Source organism: Anastrepha ludens, chromosome 5, assembly GCF_028408465.1.
Source record: "Anastrepha ludens isolate Willacy chromosome 5, idAnaLude1.1, whole genome shotgun sequence".
Lineage (NCBI taxonomy): Eukaryota > Metazoa > Arthropoda > Insecta > Diptera > Tephritidae > Anastrepha > Anastrepha ludens.
Genome location: NC_071501.1, coordinates 48715909 through 48736053, shown reverse-complemented (window position 1 = coordinate 48736053; position 20145 = coordinate 48715909). Strand labels below are relative to the sequence as shown.

Below are 20145 nucleotides of genomic sequence, written 5' to 3'. Positions count from 1 at the left end.
AGGAAGTTCAGCTCAGTTACGTAGAGAGAGAGAGTGTCAGGCGCTTTTGTTGGTATGTTTTGATAACGTTTTTTAGTGATGAAAGAGAAAGTTTGAAACATTTCAACCATTGCTCGGGCTACTAAAAACACTCAGGTTTCACTAGGTGCTAGATAGAAGCACATTTCTGCTGACAAATTGTAACTATTGCCTCGGTCGAACACAGTGTTTCTCATTCTACTAGCGCAAAATAAACTATGCGTATTATTATATTGTACAAAAACAAAATATCGCTGGAAGTGGCATTGATGTGACAAGTGCGAATTTTCGCCGTATTCATCAGTGCACATTACGGCGTTCCCCCAAAAGAAAGCATATGCATACTTACATATACACATACACACATACATACATACATACATACGGTCTTATAAATATGTGCAAGTGCAATTGCCAGCAGATTTCAACATACATAAATGAAGCGTACTTGCGCGCTGTTTGGAGTCTTTAGTTGGTAATAGGCTGATAAGCAGACACCACGAACCTAAGAAATGCCAGAATGCCAGCGCAGTAACTTCGAGTTGCTTTACGTACTAACACCGATTTTGTAATGTTTGTGTGACAATAAAATGTAGAATCAGTGATGGCAATCTCCTCGCTCTATGCCCTCATATGTGTTGAAATGTGTTTCATATGATTCGTGTCTGCTACGACAATCAAATTCAATGATAAAGTTTGTTCAATTAGATTGTCGAAATTTTGTTCTGTCTCCGTTTGGCGTTGCTGATGCTGCCGTACAGTCGTCAGTGTGACATACAACCGCTCACTTCTCTTTGGCCTTTGCTTTGCTGGTTTGTTAACATATTTGAAAACCTCACCACACTGGCTTTGTCTTTCTTGGGGCATTCTTTCTCCCTACTTTTGTCTGTATGTCGTCCTCGAGTTTTCAAGCCAAATCACGCGAATGTGTCATCTCTCTTACCAGTTCTCACTCTTTCCCTGAGCAAACCAAAACTTATTCCTTATATTTATTGATATTAGGGTGCTTCGATTTTTTCTGGAATGAAAGACTTGGCATAATCTACGAGAGTTCGAAGAAAAGTTTCTCAAGAAACCTATGTTCTAAAATCGAAACAGAGCTTGCGAAAATTTGTATATAAGTTAATTTTAAAATATGTTTCACTTTTAGAGGTAACTTATTGAAATTGATAAAAATACCAGGCTTGTTCTGGAAGAAATTTTCTCAGCTTCATATAACTGTATTCATTTGGGAAAAACTTTGGAGCCGAAATAAAGCTATGGAAGGGTTTTGCAGGACGGCACAGCTCCGCTAAAATTAAAAAAAATCTTCACTAGAATTTGAGTATGTTACTGCAGGTTTTTGGAGACGCTAATCACGAATCCGGGTTCAGTTTTGCTCCACCACGCCAATATTTTTAGGATTGCCATACTCGTTTTCATTTGGTCGCTTGATAATGGTGACTCCAAACTTTTTTGTGCTTGTCTTTAAGAAACGTCTTCGTATTAAATTTGAACTAAACCGGTCCAACGGTTTTTGAAATATAGTTGAATGACCTCACCAAATTGCATCAATTAGTTCTTTGGGTTCAATTTAGGGTTCAATTAGAAATGAAGTCTTCTTTAGTATTCATTCGTGTAGTTCCGGATGGCTCTCTGCAATAGCTGCCAAAATATTATTACGATTTCTGTGTATTGCACAACGTGAAAGATTCGGAAAAAAAAAATCAGTGCACCTTAATGTGCATACTTGTATATAGAAAAATAGTAATTTCAAGTACTATTTTTATTCGGCCGCTCCGTGTTGTTATTCTTTTTTCTAGTTCTAGTTTCGGCCATTCTTCTAGGCCTACATAAACCTCTGCATCTCTAGATCTTTTAATATTATAAATCTACCTACATACCTAACGAACCTTAATAATCAATAATATTTGTCTTATATTTCAGGTGTTTCTGCGGAGGTCTACTACGTTCGTGAAGGTCACGTTAACAATTATGCTCTCAATTTCGTTGTACCAGTGCCGGCGAACGTACGTGATATTACTTTCACTTGGCAGAGTTTGGCCGGCCGACCGCTTCCCTATAGTATTAACGTGGTTACAACAGATCAGGAAGTTCTGCCGCGTCCCTTCATGAACATTTCACAGATCGGTGAAATACCGACGAATGTACAAACGTTTGCTATTGGCCTTAAATGTTCTGGTATACGCGCCTCTGAAGTGGATGTCACAATTTCAATAGAGGTGATACTCAATCGTGCCCTCAACAATGTAACTCATTTGGTTTTTCGGCGCAAAAAGATTTGTCTACTCGCCGATACAGAAGAGAATGCAATACATGGACCAGTGTTGCTAGAGACCGCTGTGCCACCACCTACTGGCATATTGACCATCATTGTGGGCAGCTCTTTGGCTTTGGCACTCGTAATCATTTTGCTTTTAACCGCTTATTGTGTACGACGTTCAGCAAAGCGTCAAAACCATGGCCAACCTATGCGCACATCAAGCTTTCAACGCCTCAACACGAACGGACCATGTCAGCAATCGGCCACTTACAATAGTCCACCATCCATGATTGCACCTGTCCATAGTTCTTTGCCACGTAAAGTAGAACCTCAACAACCGGAAGAGTTGCATCGGCGCATATCGGAGCTTACAGTGGAGCGTTGTCGTGTACGTCTCTCAAGCTTATTACAGGAAGGTACGTTCGGTCGTGTCTATCGTGGCACCTACAATGACAATCAAGATGTGTTGGTGAAGACTGTGGCACAGCACGCCAGCCAAATGCAAGTGTCTTTATTGCTGCAAGAGGGCATGTCGCTGTATGGCGCTTCCCACCAGGGCATACTTTCAGTTTTGGGCGTGTCCATTGAAGATCACACCACACCGTTCGTGCTCTACTCAGCGCCGAATACTACCCGTAATCTAAAGCTTTTCCTGCTGGATCCGTCTTGCGCGCGCACGATAACCACCGTACAGATCGTTATGATGTCCACCCAATTGGCGCTAGCCTTAGTGCATCTACACAGTCATGGGGTTGTGCATAAGGATATAGCAACGCGAAATTGTGTGTAAGTATGACAGCGTTAAAATAGCTGAACTTTATAATTTCTAAACATACATAAATACTTTTATGTTATTGTACTTGTATTTAGTAATAATCATTATTTTTAATATTGTGCTACATATCTTCTACCTACAGCATTGATGATCAGTTACGCGTCAAGTTGTCAGACAGTTCGCTCTCCCGAGATCTCTTTCCGAGCGATTACAATTGTTTGGGAGACAGCGAAAATCGTCCCGTGAAATGGCTTTCCCTAGAAGCTTTACAGCACAAACAGTTTGCAGAAGCCAGCGACTCTTGGGCGTTCGGCGTGCTTATGTGGGAGTTGTGCACATATGCGAAGCAACCGTACTCCGAGGTTGATCCCTTCGAAATGGAGCATTATTTGAAGGATGGCTATCGGTTGGCGCAACCCTTCAACTGCCCGGATGAGCTGTAAGTACACTATACCTCCGGAAGGGGGGACACTTATGCTTTGAAAAGTCAAATATATTTGAAAAGCTTTTTAGTATGAAACGTTTTTCATCTGAATCAGTTTCACAAATTGAAAACTTCAGATTATTTTTTATATTTACTGAGGGTATCGATTCGTAACCAGTATCGTGAAAAAAAATTTATACGAACGATGACGTGAATATTCCTGACCTTCCTCATTATTGTTTGTTGTTTTATTTAAATTGATGAAATAAAATACGTTTACTTAGAATTCATTAATCAAAAATTTCACGGAATACAATTCAGAAGATTCAAAATACAAGTTCATTCCTCAAAAATGATATTAACATCTTCAATGAGCTCCCCATCAACTGCATCCCACTTATGTATGTCAGTATTTGATCCAGGTCTTGAAACATTTGTGGAACTCTTCGGTATAGGCACCAGAGCCGCCGTCCATTTTCCTATTATTTCTTCCAACTATTAAAACCCCTTCCCGTAGTGGTTGCTTGAATCGATCAAATAGAAGAAAATCACAGCGCGCCATATCAGGTGAATTAACACAGCCTTAACTCACACGTCGTAATAAAAACTACGATAAATATCTTCTCGGACAGCCACGCGGCCATCAAATCAATGGAGGCAGTTATACTAAGATCAAAGGTTGTTCAGATATGCCTGGCAGCTCTACATGTGTCTACATGCTTATGGGTTCAGTTCAGATACAAAGAGATATTGAAGAAAATTGCAAGACCGATGAGCTAGCCAGAAAGAATACTAATCTTTCTCTGCATGAAAACAGAGGTAACATTGGAATTCCTATGGCAACTTGTAAACTAAGGATAAGAAATATAATTATTCAGGAGGCCAATAGGTCATGGAGAGAAGAAAATACATGTTTTACAACCAGGCAAATTTGGCCGCAAATAAATAAGAAGAGATCAGGAGAATTACTTAATCTCTCAAGAGAGAACATCTCGAAGGTCGTGGCTTGTGTCACCGCTCATTGGCTGTTAGGTATGCACTCTTCTAGGCTAGGAATATTTTCGCTACTTTGGACTAAGTAGGCAATTGAGTAGTAAAGTCCTCTCTCGACGAACAAAACAACACGCTCCTAACGTATGGCGCAGAAGCGTGGACGATGACAACATCCGATAAAGCGACGCTTGAAGTGTTTGAGAGAAAGATTCTGCGCAAGATTTTTGGACCTTTGCACGTTGGCAACGGCGAATATCGCAGGCGATGGAACGATGAGCTGTATGAGCTTTACGACGACATAGACATAGCGCAGCGACCATGTGGTCCCAATGGTGGTGTATGTGGCTGATGGTATCAGAGGAAGAGGCAGACTTCCTTTGCGTTGGAAAGATCAGGTGGAGAAGGACTTGACTTCACTTGGAGTGTTGAACGGGCGCCGGTTAGCACGAGAAAGAAACGACTGGCGCGCTTTGTTAAACTCGCCCAAAATGGCGTAAGGAGTTATCGCGCCAATTAATAAGAAGAAGAATGCTGCAGAAGTTATAGAGGCGAGGAACAGGAAGAAATAATAGAACACTTCCTCTGTAATTGTCCATCCTTAGCAGGGAGTAAAGCAAGGTTGTTAAGAAAATACCATCTTGGGTCTCTCACGGAACTATTCTGTGGTGTGAAAAACCCCATCATATGCTTCATAAATGGCGTTACATTTTTGGTAGGAATGTTAATCGCAGATATTGTAGCTTACAAAAAAAACATAACTCAAATCAGTTGACTTAGACCGCCATCTGGTAATTGCTTCGGGAACTTTCTGATCAAGGTGGTATGTTACACCGGTTTTCAGTTGAACTATCGCCCTCTTAAAAATGTGTATTATACACAGGCTCTTGATTTTTCATTAATGTGCCATCTTCAATGCTGTCATGTTCCAAGTAGCAAATGTAAATATAATTGTATTTATTATTACTACCAAAACAGAAATCTTATGTCAGTGCTGTCAAACAAAAACATTTTCCAACGGGACTTTCTCAGCAACATTAAGAGTGTTTTCGAAAGGATAAAGTTGATTTTGTACATCGATTCACCACTACAGATGAGACTTGGGTCTATCACCACGATCCTAAATCAAAACAAAAAGCTAAAGTTGGAGTTCGTGACCAGAAATCGGTCAAGAAGATGTTAGCATCAGTTTTTTGGGATGCGAAAGGAATTATGTTTGTGGATTACTTGCAAAGTGGTACAACCAAAAATTTTGATTATTATTGTAACTTTTTAAAGCAGCTGAAAGAAGCAATTCGTAAAAAACTACCCAGTTTGCAAAAGAAAAATATTCTTTTTCATCAGGCCAATGCATCGTGTCACAAGAGCATTTTGATAATGGCTAAAATCTATTAATTAAAGTTCGAATTGTGGGAGCATCCTCTGGTTAGATATAGATTTGGTCCCTAATGCTTTCCATCTGTTTCTTTATTCATCAAATGATGAGGTCATAGCTGATGTGGAAACGTTCTTGCAGCTCTTCCAGATTCTCACTTCACAGATTCATATTTTGCAATCTCATTGGAACAAGTCTATTGATGTTCAGGGAGACTATTCTGAATATTAAAGTGTATTTCAAACCATGAAAATATATTTTTCTTAGCGAACCGTAAAACTTATTGAACAACCTGGTATACTCAGGTTAACATTTATTCACTAAAGGAACTTGATTCATTCAAATCGCCGCATATTTCATTGAAATTCGGCGAGCGATATATTGAAAAAAGAGGTTTAACTATTTAGAGTGTCTTATTTATAGAACGATAAAGATAATGATTTATAAAATACATAAATTCTATATGTGCTTATATGTTGTCGAAGTTCACGCACTCAATTAAATTTCCGTTTTCTTTTATTTTCTTCACAGCTTCACAATTATGGCCTACTGTTGGGCGCTTCTACCGATCGAGCGTCCCACATTTGCTCAACTGAATGCGTGTCTCTCGGAGTTCTATGCGCAAGTGACGCGCTACGTGTAAATTCGGGTGGGAGAGACCTCGCCATATGTTAGACTGTAAAATTGCTTCCCTACTCAAATATATAGAATAAAAAAAAGCAACAACAAACTTTATTTTAAACTTATTAAATACATACATTTACATTCAGAATAATATAATACAATACATACCTACATACCTACTCCTATATAGATATTTTATTAGTTAGTATAACCTTGTGAGATTGCCAAAATATATTTATTAAATATTTACTGATTTTAGGATTAACTCCTAATGACTGCGTATATATATGTGTATATAAGTAAAGGGTGTTTTTAAAGGCATACAACTTCATAATTAAATAAAATACATAACTGTTTAATGTTAACTGTTTTCGATGCAGTCATCGAATATTCCACGTGCTGTTTGGCATGTTACGTCATAACATTGGTATCAAACCATTTCCACACTAGCACAAACCTCACTTAAAGGGATGGGCGATATCTCTGCCTATGTACAGGTACAGTCAAGGGTATGCGTGGTGCGAAAACTACATTTATGTAGTTATTGGAATAAGTTGGTTGGTGGATGGACGATTAAGTCGACTGTAAAATGGACTTATCGACTTGTATAAATTTGTAAGCTTACAGCGTTGGTGGCATATTCATGTTGAAAGGCAAAATATACCATCTAACAAATCTACAAAACAGATATCTATGAGTTGATTGCCAAAAATGGTTACAGCTGAGATCAGCTGAATTCAAACACAGAGGGTCACATTTGAAAAAACAATACTCAAACAACAACAAAACAAACATTAACTGTATTGCTCTAACTCAGTACTTTGATTATGCGCTGTTGTCACTCGAAAATCAAGCCTCTAGAAAACATCCTGCACATACTCGTACATTGATAAGTTAGTTATGAAAATTATTACGAAAATTGTGTAAATATTTAAGTATTTTATTGTGTTTATTTGTAGGTACGCAGCTTTATTTGCGTATGTAAAGGCATACAGATATATTTTCTAATACGAAGGCATATACAAGGTGGCGCAAAATAAATCACCCTATCGGAAGATTAATAATTTTTGCAAATGGCGTCGTACGTAAGTCATGCTTGGCACTTGGGAACCAGACAGCTGCAGTATAGACAAGCAATGGACCACTTAAAGTTCAGAGTAAAGGTTTTTGCCAGCCCAAATATGTTTGTTTGTTTTAGTTTTGCGCCACTTTGTATGTGATTCATATCTGTGTACAGGGTTACCGGGATAGTAGTTGTAGATACTTAAGGACTTCATTATTTAGGTAGTTTCTATTTAAATTTTTTATATGACATGAAACACCAAATGATAGAAACGTTTTTTTTAACAGCGGTCGTTTCGCGGCAGGGTTTTGACAAGTCTCCGAGAGTTTTTCTGCCATGAAAAAAACTCCTCATAAAAAACCACCCGCTGTAAGAAGTCGGCTTAAAACTGTCCCTTCATTTCGTGAACAACATCAAGAAGCGCAGCACAAATTGGAGGGAAAGCCCGGCCAAACACCCAAAACAGGTGTAAGCGCCAAAACTTAAGCGTTTTCGGGTATTCGATTTCAATGATAATTAAAAAAAAAATCCGTTTGTTTTTAATCTCAGTTCAAGGGCCCATTTTGCTTCTTTTTTTTTTTGGTGGCTATGTATGCCAATTAAAAAAAATCATCAATCAAATTTCAACTAAGCTCTGACTATTGAAAATGGCTGCTTCATAAAATTTTGAATTTACAATTTTTCACTAAGTGTTTCTTACTTTACATTACAATGAAAAATGCAAAAAAATGTATACGGGAACTAAAATTATTTTATTTTTAGATATTTTTAGGCATTCAAAAAGTCATAAAATTCTGAGAATAATGTAATTGCATAGAAAACATGGATTCTGTTTCGTACCTGGCTTCTTAAACAAAACGAAAAAGATCGTCTGCACTGATTTTGCGGTCAGGTCACATAGTGATAAGCTTTGGACATCATGTTATACAAGATGGCGCAAAATTAATCAAGAGCCTTTAGCTCTTGAATTGTTGCTGGCTTATCGACGTACACCCTTTCTTTCAAATAACCCCAAAGAAAGAAGTCCAACCGTGTCAAATCACCTGACGCGACGTGAGATTATTCGGCCATCAAATTTTTTCGCACAAAATAGCCATTGTTTCGTTAGCTGTGTAACAAGTGGCACCGTCCTGTTGAAACCACATGTCGTCCACATCCATATCTTCTGGTTCGGGCCATAAAAAGTTCGTTATCATCACAAGAACTGCCTGACCGGCCTCATTTTGGAAAAAATACGGCCCAATGATGCCGCTGGCCTATAAACCGCATCAAACAGTCACTCTTTGTGGGTACATTGGTTTTTCGGCAATCACTCTTGGATTATCATTCGCCCAAATGCGGCAATTCTGCTTATTGACGAATCCACTGAGGTGAAAATGTGCCTCATCACTGAAGATGATTTTCTTCGAAAATTGGTCATTCACTGTTGCCATTTCTTGACACCATTCTGACCATTGACGACGCTTGAAATGGTCAAGAGGCTTTAGTTCTTGAGCCAATTGCTCCTTGTAAGCGTGTAAATGCAAGCCTTTATGCATAATGTTCATCAACGACGAGCGTGAGAGTTGCAATTGTTGGGCACGACGACGAGTTGAGGTGGACGGCTCTTCAGCCACACTATCGCGAACAGCAGCAATATTTTCTGCAGTATGTGCTGTACCGGCATGCACTGGTGTTTTCACATCTCCTACAGACCCGGTTTGCTAAAACTTTTGCACAATTTTTCCTATTGTACGCACATTTGGACGATTAAATTGACCGAAAAAATCACGAAGTGCGCGATATGCATTTCGATTTGAACGCCCGTTTTCATAATAAGCCTGAATAACTTTAACGCGTTGCTCGATTGTATATTTTTGCATGGTCCAAATTGAGTTAGTCTGAAATTGAAAAATATCAAATGAAATGCAGAAGAAAACTTGACGTTTAGGTGTGGTTCACAGTCTACATGGGCCCTCGCAATTTAACCACCCTTTATTTATAACGAGGCAAAACAATGAATTATTTTGACGCGAAATAAGGAGCACTGGCTGCCAGGGCCTTCGACCCGCTGATGCGGATATTACTATTATTATAATTTTTGTTTTTTGTTTTTTGTTTTTTTAGTAAAAAATGATTAATTTGCGCCACCTTGTATAACCTTATTAATCAGAAATTAACAAAATAATAATGTCCTCAAAAATCTGGGACGATTTCCCTGGTAACCCTGTATTTTTAACAATAATTTGTTGAAATGAATTTTTTCATTTGAACATCAAAACTAACTTCGTACGAACTTCTTTATTTTGATTTTATGCTACAATAAATATAATTTTGAAATCGTATGTATTTACTAACTAAGCGAATCTATAGTGATAATTAGTAAATAGTGATAAGCAGTAAATCAATTTTTAAATACTTATAAATAAATATGTTTGTATGTGTATGAAAACCGCATGAAGTGGTAATAAAAGTAAAGTTAAACGTACATTGTAAATGAAGAGCAAATTTATTACTGATTCAGCAGATAATCAATTATTGAAATCAGAAATATTTAACAAAAAAAGCAAAAACACAAAGCAGATACAAAAGGAAATTATACAATGGTTAAATTTAAATTTTTGCAAAGTTGTTTGTGTAATTGAATAAATAAAGTAAGATTGATAACTATAAATAAAATTTAGTTTTATTTAAAATAAAAACATCAGCTCATCAATCTCGGTCAATTGCTTTGTTGATTGATTACTTAACCCATCCCTCCGTAATGGTACCAACTGGCCACCGAGATTTACTGCCCCTACTTTCAGTGATTCATCAGTACCGTACTGTGCTCCCTGTTGTCCTTTTTAGTTGTAAATTGATTTTATGTTTTTTTCTTGTTGATTATTTTAAAGTCGTTACAATTGGGCGCTGCCAAAAAATGCCCAATAAATTCATTATTTTGCAGTTAGCGTTGTAAGATGAATGGCGATAGAATTTCATTGCACAGAATGGGGCAAAATTTCACGATAAGTCACCAAAAGATGGATAGTTAGAAAGTTGTTTTTGTTTATTTTGTTTTATTGAAATTCCGTAATACACTTTCGTGTGGCTACTTTTTCTCAAAAATAAATGCAGGAATTCATTTTTTAACCAAAGTCTTTTACTACATATATACATACATACAATTGCGGTCAGAATCTTAGTAGTGTTTATCGCTCATTATATTTAGGTTAAGTTAAATGGCTGCCCTAGCTTAGGCCACACTTGGAAAATATTGAAAATTCGTCCGTTGTGATGCCATACATGGGAGAGGAGAAAGGAGAAGGGAAGGAAAAACAAGCCTTGGGATTAGAGACGATGATGACCATGCATTTTATGACGACGCCGACGGTGGCTGATTTGCGTTCGCAGTTAGCTGCAACAAGCTATTGATGAACTTCACCAAATTTATGATATTTAGACTCGTTATATCCGCAGGCGTAGCGAAAAAACAGAGCCCAGATGTCTAAATCTCTGCCAGACGAGAGCAGGGCAACTGAGAAGAAGGTGTTGAGATGATTCCACCTCGTCCTCTAGACAGCTTCTGTAGAGCGGACTTGAGGCAATCCCGAGTCTCACGGCATGAGCACCTATCGGACAATGTTCGGTAAGGATACCCACTAAATTCGAGAGCTGGGTCTTTGTTGGCCTTAGGAGTTTCTTCGAGCGTCCCTGATCTACCCGTGGCCAGAAGGATCTCGCGGCTTTGCACGCTTGCGCACTAGCCCAGCGCTCGCTGAGTTGACTCGCGGCCCATCTTTCCAGGAGCCAGACCACAGGTTCTTAAGGGAACCCCAATTCTCTCATTTCGCGACGAAACCACCTCCAAAGTTTCCTGTCTAACCAGCTCATTAGCCCAGCAGTTTCTCTCTATGCCGCTGTGACCGGGAACTCAAATTGGCCTGTTGTCAAAGTATTCGGATGCGATCGAGAGAGAAGCCAGACATTCCCCGACCAATCTTGAACGCACAAACAACGAGCCCAAGGCCATAATTGCCGATTGGCTTTCGGAGTATATTAAGTAACTTAAGTCTAGCCTATGGCCCGAACACCTTAGTCTGATAGCGGCGCGTGCAGCGGCAGTTGTTCCTACGATGTCCACGGGTGCCACATTCAGCATAGCGTTCAGCGCTAGAGTAGGAGTGGTACGGAGCGCCCCACTGATCCCAATGAGGGCAGACCTTTGTACCCTCTCCAGCTTCTTAACTGATATCATCCTTTCTAGCGAGTTCGACCAGTCAAGGACTCCGTATAGCAAGATTGGTTTTATAATCGTATTATAAAGCCAAAAAGTTACTTTAGGCGAGAGGCCCCATCTTTTGCCGATAGCGCCCCTGCAACCATACAAGGCGACTGTTGCCTTCCTAGTTCTCTCCTAAATGTTTGGCTTCCACGTAGACCTCTGTCAAGGATGAGTCCCAGGTACTTCACCTTGTCAGAGAGCACCAATGGAGCGCCCGCTATTGAGGGGAGAAACACCCCCGTAAATAAGACGAGCACCGTCTTCAGAGGATTTATCGATAGGCCGCAATTTGCGGTCCAATTTATAACTAGATTCAGATAACCCTGCATCAGTTCCATCAGAGTATCCAGAAGCTTGCCTCTGATAATAAGTGCCACGTCATCCGCGTAGGCAATCGCCTTACAGCTCCTCCCCTCCAGCTCCTCCAGCAGACCGTTAAGTACGGCAATCCAGAGTAGTGGCGAGAGAACCCCGCCTTCCGGAGTGCCTCTGTTCACTTGCCCGCGGAGAGAGGTGGGAGGTATATTTAAGTGGCCACGTTTTTTTATCACAACAAATTTTCGACATCCACTGCAAAATCCGTTAGATTAAGAAGTCGGCTTCAAGTTATGCAATCACTTGTTAAACTTAACCTGTCGGTTTCGTTAATTTTGCATGAAATTTTAGTTGCAACGGCTTTTTAGTCAGTCAAAATCTTAGTAGTGCGTGAAAAAGTGTGTGAAAAATTAATATTTTCGCGGCTATCTTTGTGAAAATTAAAAAAAAAAAAACGGTGAGATAAGTAAAGTAAGATTTAATTGATATTCTGTAGCTAATGGCCAAATTTTTATTACTCCTCATTCAGTAAGGTCCAGAAGGAAAAATTGCACACCCGAGAAACGCGCCCTCATAAAAAAATTAATTGCTGATGGAAAAACTTATGTGGAAGTGCAAAATATTTATCATTGGTTGCTCACCAACAATGATACGTAATGCCATCAAGTACAAACCAAGTGGCAAAAAGCGTGGAAGAAAGCTAGCAATGTCGGCAAGAGAAGTTAACTCTATCGCCAGATACTTAAAGCAGTTTCCATTTGCGGCTGCTACTGTTGCCTTAAAAGTGTATTCGAGCCTTGAGACTGTTCGTCGGCGTTTGCGTCAGCACGACCTGGGTGCCCACAGTCCAAGAAAAGTACCGTTATTGACAAAGACGCATGTAGAAAAGAGACTTCGATTCGCCAAAGAACATATAAATTGGCCTTCGACCAAATGGCGCAATATTTTATGGTCAGACGAGTCGAAGATTGTCTTGTACGGTGGAAAGGCATTGCGCCAATATGTACGACGACCACCTAACACCGAATACCAGCCAAAGTATACAACAAAAACAATAAAGCATGGTGGTTCTAGCATTATGGTCTGGGCATCTAAATACTGACATTTTTGTTCAGTGCGGTTTGGCAAGTCATAACGAATCAATCAACGTCAGAAAAACGCTTCCAAATTGTGGGAAAGTAAGAATCAGCGGCGAATGTCTTTCGTGAATAGGAGTGCTTAAATATTCGCTTTCTGTCAGCCATACATAACTAATTTCTCTAGCCAATAGTCCCTGTAGATAGTGGATATTTCTCTAGCAATGATCTCTGGTTTTTTTTTTTTGTGGTATGAGGAACTTAATCACGGCACACAACTCAAGCTTCCTCATGTCTCAAGGGTTAGTGCATGGATCTAGATAACTTTTTCTTACCACTTTCTGTGCAAATTGCCAGTTTCGCAAAGTTGTGAGCATTCCTAATCTTTTTGATTATAACATTACTTTTCTGAAAAAATTCTATGGACCAGTGCATGCAAGGGAATCATTGAAAAAAAAATCCGGTGCAATATCGAGCTATGTTAACAAAATCTTGTTGCTTTTTATGCCTATAGTAGATGGTATGGTAGTTTCGAATCTCGGCGAAACACCAAAATAAAGAAAACGTTTTTTCTAATAGCGGTCGCCCCTCGGCAGGCAATGGCAAACCTCCGAGTGTATTTCTGCCATGAAAATGCTCCTCATAAAAATATCTGCCGTTCGGAGTCGGCTTGAAACTGTAGGTCCCTCCATCTGTGGAACAACAACAAGACGAACGCCACAAATAGGAGGAGAAGCTCGGCGTACACCCTTTTTTGCGTTCTGTAAAAAAAATATTGGTAATTGTTCATTTAAAAAGCGCGCGTTAGACATACGAGGTGTGCTCAAAAAGTATCGCGAATTTTGAATTATAGCAGGTTACGTATATTCAAATTTCGATTTTTTTGTGGCGATATGTTGGTACTCGCTCATGCCGACGAGTTCGGCCATTTTGAATGTTCAGTAAATTGTTGATAGCTGCTTTGCTTGCACTTGTTTCGGCTCATCTTCGATTTTTTTTTTTAAGTGCACGGAGGCATTCCGAATGTTGACTGTGGCATACGGAGAAGCTACTTTGGACCAAAGCAACGCTTATCGGTGGAACAAAGTGTTCTCAGAAGGCCGAGAAGATGTGAACGACGAAAAGCGTGCCGGACGCCCGAGCACTTCAACAACAGACGAAAAAATTGATGATGTGATGAAAATGGTATTGGCCAATCGTCGAATCACCGTTAGAGAAGTTGCTGAGGACCTAGACATATTTGTTGGCTCGTGCCATTTTTTTTTTCAATGAATTGGACGTGAGACGGATCGCCGCACCATTCGTACCAAAACTGCTCAATTTCGACCAAAAGCAGCATCGCATGAACATGGCCAATGAGTTGTTGAACTCTGACCGCGACGGTCCAAATTTGCTCCAAAGAGTCATAACTGGTGACGAATCGTGGGTTTATGGTTATGACGTGGAAACCAAAGCTCAATCATCTCAATGGAAACTACCGCTCGAACCAAGACCGAAAAAAGCGCGCCAGTTCGGTCGAATGTAAAAGTTTTGCTTACCGTTTTCTTCAATTGTAGGGGCGTTGTGCTTCATGAGTTCTTGCCACAAGGTAAAAGGGTCAATAAGGAATATTACCTTCAAGTTATGTGCAATTTGCGCGAAGAAATCCGCCAGAAACGTCCGGATTTGTGGAAGAACAAAAATTGGCTCTTGCGTGACGACAGCGCCCCTGCTCACACATCGTTGCTTGTGCGCGACTTTTTGGCCTAAAACAACACACTAAAGATGTCACAGCCACCGTATTCCCCAGATCTGGCCCCCTGTGACTTTTTCTTGTTCTCGAAACTGAAGAGGCCCATGAAAGGACTACGCTACGCTACGATTGACGAGATAAAGATGGCTTCGAAGAAGGAGCTGAACAAGAAAAACAAAAGTTTTTTGAAGTGCTTCGAAGATTGGAAAAAACGTTGGCACAAGTGCATAACATCTCATGGGGCTTACTTTGAAGGGCAAAAAATAGATATTAATGAATAATAAATAATTTTTGAAAAAACACAAAATTCGCGATACTTTTTGAACACACTTCCTGTGTCAAAATTTTTTCGCTGGAACGTTGGTACAACTGTCCTCTATAGTGTCGCAGAGTTTGAGCCTGATCTGTTAATTAGCTTGTTTTTGGCATTTAATTATATCAGTCAACCGCAGGTGTGTTCTGTGATTTTCAGATAAAAATATCGTACAGAGAATTTGTCACAAATTTTGTGTTTTGAACGGGATTTCGTGTGCCAAATCGTTGAAAATGTTGCAGCAAGCCTATGGCAAGTGCGCTTTATCAAAAACACCGGTCTCCGAGAGTATAATGCTTTTGCAAAGGGCCGAGAATTCGTGGTAAATAAAGAATATTATTTAGAAGTTTTGCGACGTTTGAGAGAGAATGTGCGTAGGGAATGGCCCAATGGCTCAATTTGTGGAAAGAAAATTCATGAATCTTGCGCCATGATAACGCACCGTCTCACAAGGCTCATACTGTGAACACTTTTTTAACCAAAAACTCGACAAATAGCATCGAACAACTACCATATTCAACATTTTCCTTTTCTCAAAACTTAAATTGACAATCGGCGGACGTTTTGAGTCGATGGAGGCCAAAGGTCCTTTGATGACTGGACTAAACGTTAGCACATGTGTATTGCTTCAAATTGAGCCTATTTTGAAGGCGATAAAATAAATGTTGATGATTAAACAATTATTTTGCGTTTTATTGAACAATTCCCGTTACTATTTTTGACAGAATATATGGATATTATTGGCACGTAGTTTCAGCAATGCCGAAATGTAACAGAACCAACGAAATAATAAATTGATAGCCAACGGGAAGGGAAATCCCACAAAAGAACCGGTTTTAAATCTGGCCAAGGAGTTTCAGTCAACAGCATTCCCGTATATGTGTGCGGAATGTTTATACTGCTACAACAACAAAACATAATCCCACAATATTATGTAGCAATTTGGCTGTCAAGATCACTCCATTTAATGCCTTTGAATTATTTTCTATAAACATACGGCACAAAATTGCCGCGATACAGACCCTAACAGACGCTAAGTAGTGCTAAGTAAGAGAAAGCCCTTTCTAATTTATAAATGTGTCCAACTTTAGAAGCTTTACTGCAACTACAACTGATCCACCCAAGATCCATTGCGCAGACCACTTGCATGGCCGACTTAACCATGCCTTAAGTATGAGCTCCGGTGAAAATATCCAGGGATTCAGCACCGGGCGGATAGTGCGTGGGCAAATACTATACTAATAGAATTACTTGTCTGGACTTGGTATGAATAACTTGTCTCAAATTCGCAAAGCAGATATTCCACTGCTAAAGCTTTTTGGACTAAACCCACAGGCAATTGCTGAGCTAGAAGGAGTCTCATTCGTGTCACATATTGCTATTGAGGCTCATGTTAAGAGCTCAGGAATATTCAGCAATACATTTAAACCTCCCAGATTCATATTCGAATCTTTATGTAATATATTACAATAGCAAACAATAACACGTGTTTTTTTTAATAGAAAAATTTCTTATTAACTGCAATAATTAAATCATAAAAAGAAAGCGAGGTTCATTCACAAGCCAAATCCTAATGCGATGTCTATGTTTTGGTCTGGCTCAATAGCCGTATCCAATTGGTGGGAGTGCGTACGATGGCACATATTGGGAGTAAGCAGCCGCTGAGCCGTATCCGCTACTGCTACCCGATGAAGAGCATCCTACTGGCGATAAGGAAGGCTGACAACTGAACAGATAATTTCTTGGGCATGGCGGCGCAGCATACGACGAGGAAGCTCCACGATACGGCACAGACGAGGAAGAACCTCCGTATGACAGTGATCCAGCTCCTGAGTGGGATGCGGAAGAACCACCACCGTATAATGAGGATGAACCACCGTATAATAAGGATGAACCACCGTATGATGGTGCAGCTGCCGGAGCTGCAGGCGCTGAGTACGACGATGAAGGGCCACCGTATGATGGTGCAGCTGCCGGAGCTGCAGGTGCTGCGTAAGATGAGGAAGAACCACCACCGTATGATGGTGCAGCTGCGGGAGCAGCAGGCGCTGAGTACGACGATGAAGCGCCACCGTATGATGGTGCAGCTGCGGGAGCTGCAGGTGCTGCATAAGAAGAGGAAGAGCCACCACCGTATGATGGTGCAGCTGCGGGAGCAGCAGGCGCTGAGTACGACGATGAAGCGCCACCGTATGATGGTGCAGCTGCGGGAGCTGCTGGTGCGGCGTACGATGAGGAAGAACCACCGTATGATGGTGCTGAAGCTGGAGCTGATGCAGAGTAAGATGAAGAAGATCCACCACCATATCCGCCGCCATACGATGAGGATACCATGCCCTGTTTGGTATCAGTCATTCCGCAATTTGCGCCCACAACGGCGATAGCCGCGAAGATGGTGACAGTGATAAAGACTTTCATTTTCTTTGTATTTCCTTCACGATTTGAACTTCACCCTGCCAAAGAAATGTTAAACTACAATGATTTCCTCATTCGTTGCAGCTTTTATACGAGCCGAAAATTAAAATAAAATACATACGAAATTGCAACATTCAGGTTGCTCATACGATTGAGGTGAAACAAACGGAAAACTGTTAACGTAGCTGATGTAAGTGGGACAAAAAGTATTTAGAACGGCTTGAAGCCGACGGTAAGCAAAAGAGTAAAGCAATGCTTATTTTGGAGTATTTTGTGGAAGTAGAAGTTTTGTTTAGCCAGTAATTTGAAGCCACTAGAAGTGTTTTATGGCGACAATGAGCTGGATTTCATAATTTGCCACCTACAAAGTTTCGCAATATATTTATTATTACTTGTATTTATATTATAGAATATTCTTTCCTGTGCAAAGCACTTTTTCCATTTAATGCATGAAGTCAATGTACTCATTTTAGGTACTTTTGCCTTACTTACCTTACCTACTTCCCTCGCATAAAAATGCTGTGTGCACGAGTATATAGGAAATAGTGCTTTTTTTAATTCACCTGCAGACTTTTTTATAAATACAATTTATATTTACATACACATACAAATGTAGGTATGTACGCATGTTAACCATAAGCCATGTGTGTTATATGTTTTTGCAACATTCGATTTGCGTTGATTTCGTAAAACAGCGGCCTTCACAAATCGGTGCGAGCTTATGAAGATACTCTATAGCAAACATTTACAATCTTAGTAAATATATGGACATGTGTACTAGGGATGACAAATTGCGAACCCGGGATTTGGACATTTATTGAGTTCCAAATATTTCGGCATCAATCAGTCTGAATCTCGGGATTGGTGAGTATAATTTTCTTTATATCAGATGTCACTAGTAAAACCGAAAGCTAAACAAGTTACCACTAAACAACTACTTAGTAGCTTTCAAAGACAAGCCCTTTGGCAATAATTGATGCTATGGACAGTTGTCGCACAGCTGTTGTAGACGCGATAGTAGGGCTGTCAGCACTGCATATTTTCCTCAAAAAAGTACATTAACAATGCAAATCTTACTTGAGAGAGATCTTTCTGTCTTTGGCCATACAAGTCTCATAGCAGAGATACCAGATCAGAATATAATCTGTTTTACTCGTAACAGAGTATATGATTCCAAAATGTGGTTTTAGCCGAAAGTTTAAAAACATAATCTCAGACTGCAATTAATGGGAACTACAAGGACCCTGGATCGATCCCAGCAGTTGCGAATAGTTTACAGATGTTTCGAAAGCAAATACTGAAGTCGGTGTGGGGATCTAGGGCCCAAACACGAAAATCTCCGAACCAATGAGCAAAAGGCCTAGCGCATTTCAGGCTGAAATTCAAGCAATTCCAATCTGTGCAAGAATAATTCATATGAAGGGCAACGAGGGTGCACACATAGCTATATACTCCGACAGCCAAACTGCATTAAAAGCACCAGCTTCACATTCTGTGGAATCGGTATAGTGTACGAATGCCTTAGCAACCGTAACCAACTTAATGCAAGAAATGAAATTGTACTTTTTTGGGTTCCGGGCCGCTCTGGAATAAAAGGTAATAAAATTGCTAGGTCGGGTTCGGCAGCAGTTTTTCACGCCACAGAACCATATCAAATGAATCCGAATAAAATCAAGAATGCTCTTGTTGCAAATATTAAATATTGTTCCGCAAGACGGAACATTTTCTGATTTTGTTAGCGGATCACCCAAGAGATGATCTAAAGGGTTTTTCAATTGGCGCGGGTCGATTTTGGCGCCCTGTGGTAGCCATTTTGTTTTGGTGACATCTGTCAAATCTTTTGTTTATTATTCAGTTGTTTATGCCAAAACATCATGGCAAGTTACACGATTGAACAGCACGTTCAAATGATAAAACTTTATTATCAAAATGAGTGTTCATTAACGCAAACGTTGCGCGCATTGCGCCCATTTATCGGTAGACGTGGTGGCCCTTCCAATTTTGAAGGGCCCATATTGAACCATATGGACCTAGACGACATGTGGTTCCAGCGGGACGGCGCTACGTGCCACACAGCAAACGCCATTTTATTCCATTTCAACATCTACCCACCCTTATTGAAAAACCCTTTATAACCTTGAAAGTTAATGAAAATTATGGAACCTTGAAGTGAACCGCCCAAAGTCACAAATAATGGTGTTCAGAAAAGTGGGAAACTTAGTAAAGAGGAGAAATGGTATTATAGTAAGGAAAAAGAAAGAAATTTAAATTGAAGCAAAATGACAACTTTTTTTGGAGTTTGCTGTTCTCCAACTTGCGGAGGGAGGCTATTTATTACTTGTTCTAATTTTTGTCCGTTAGTCTATTGTCGTCGTAGAAAAATTGTACGAAACTCTAAGATTTGACGTTACGAGTGTATTCGCTGAATGCTACTCTACGAATGTCGAATGTACGTTCGGAACATGATGGAAAGAATAATGAGATGGCGCCTATCGTGGTACCATTACTTTGCTCTCAGC

General features: G+C 40.0%; 2 protein-coding genes across 2 annotated transcripts; one reads left to right on the top strand and one right to left on the bottom strand.

Annotated features, from left to right (window-relative positions):
- The first annotated feature begins 2032 nt into the window (after positions 1–2032).
- Positions 2033–10164, top strand: LOC128865419 (tyrosine-protein kinase Dnt). The gene is made up of 3 exons (XM_054105784.1): positions 2033–3067; positions 3199–3495; positions 6377–10164. The coding sequence occupies exons 1-3, from the start codon at positions 2130–2132 to the stop codon at positions 6486–6488; spliced, it is 1347 nt and encodes a 448-aa protein (XP_053961759.1). The 5' UTR covers positions 2033–2129; the 3' UTR covers positions 6489–10164.
- Positions 10165–16698: 6534 nt separating this feature from the next.
- LOC128863785 (mucin-1-like) lies at positions 16699–17696 on the bottom strand. The gene has a single exon (XM_054103127.1). The coding sequence runs from the start codon at positions 17627–17629 to the stop codon at positions 16811–16813; it is 819 nt and encodes a 272-aa protein (XP_053959102.1). The 5' UTR covers positions 17630–17696; the 3' UTR covers positions 16699–16810.
- Positions 17697–20145: the final 2449 nt, after the last annotated feature.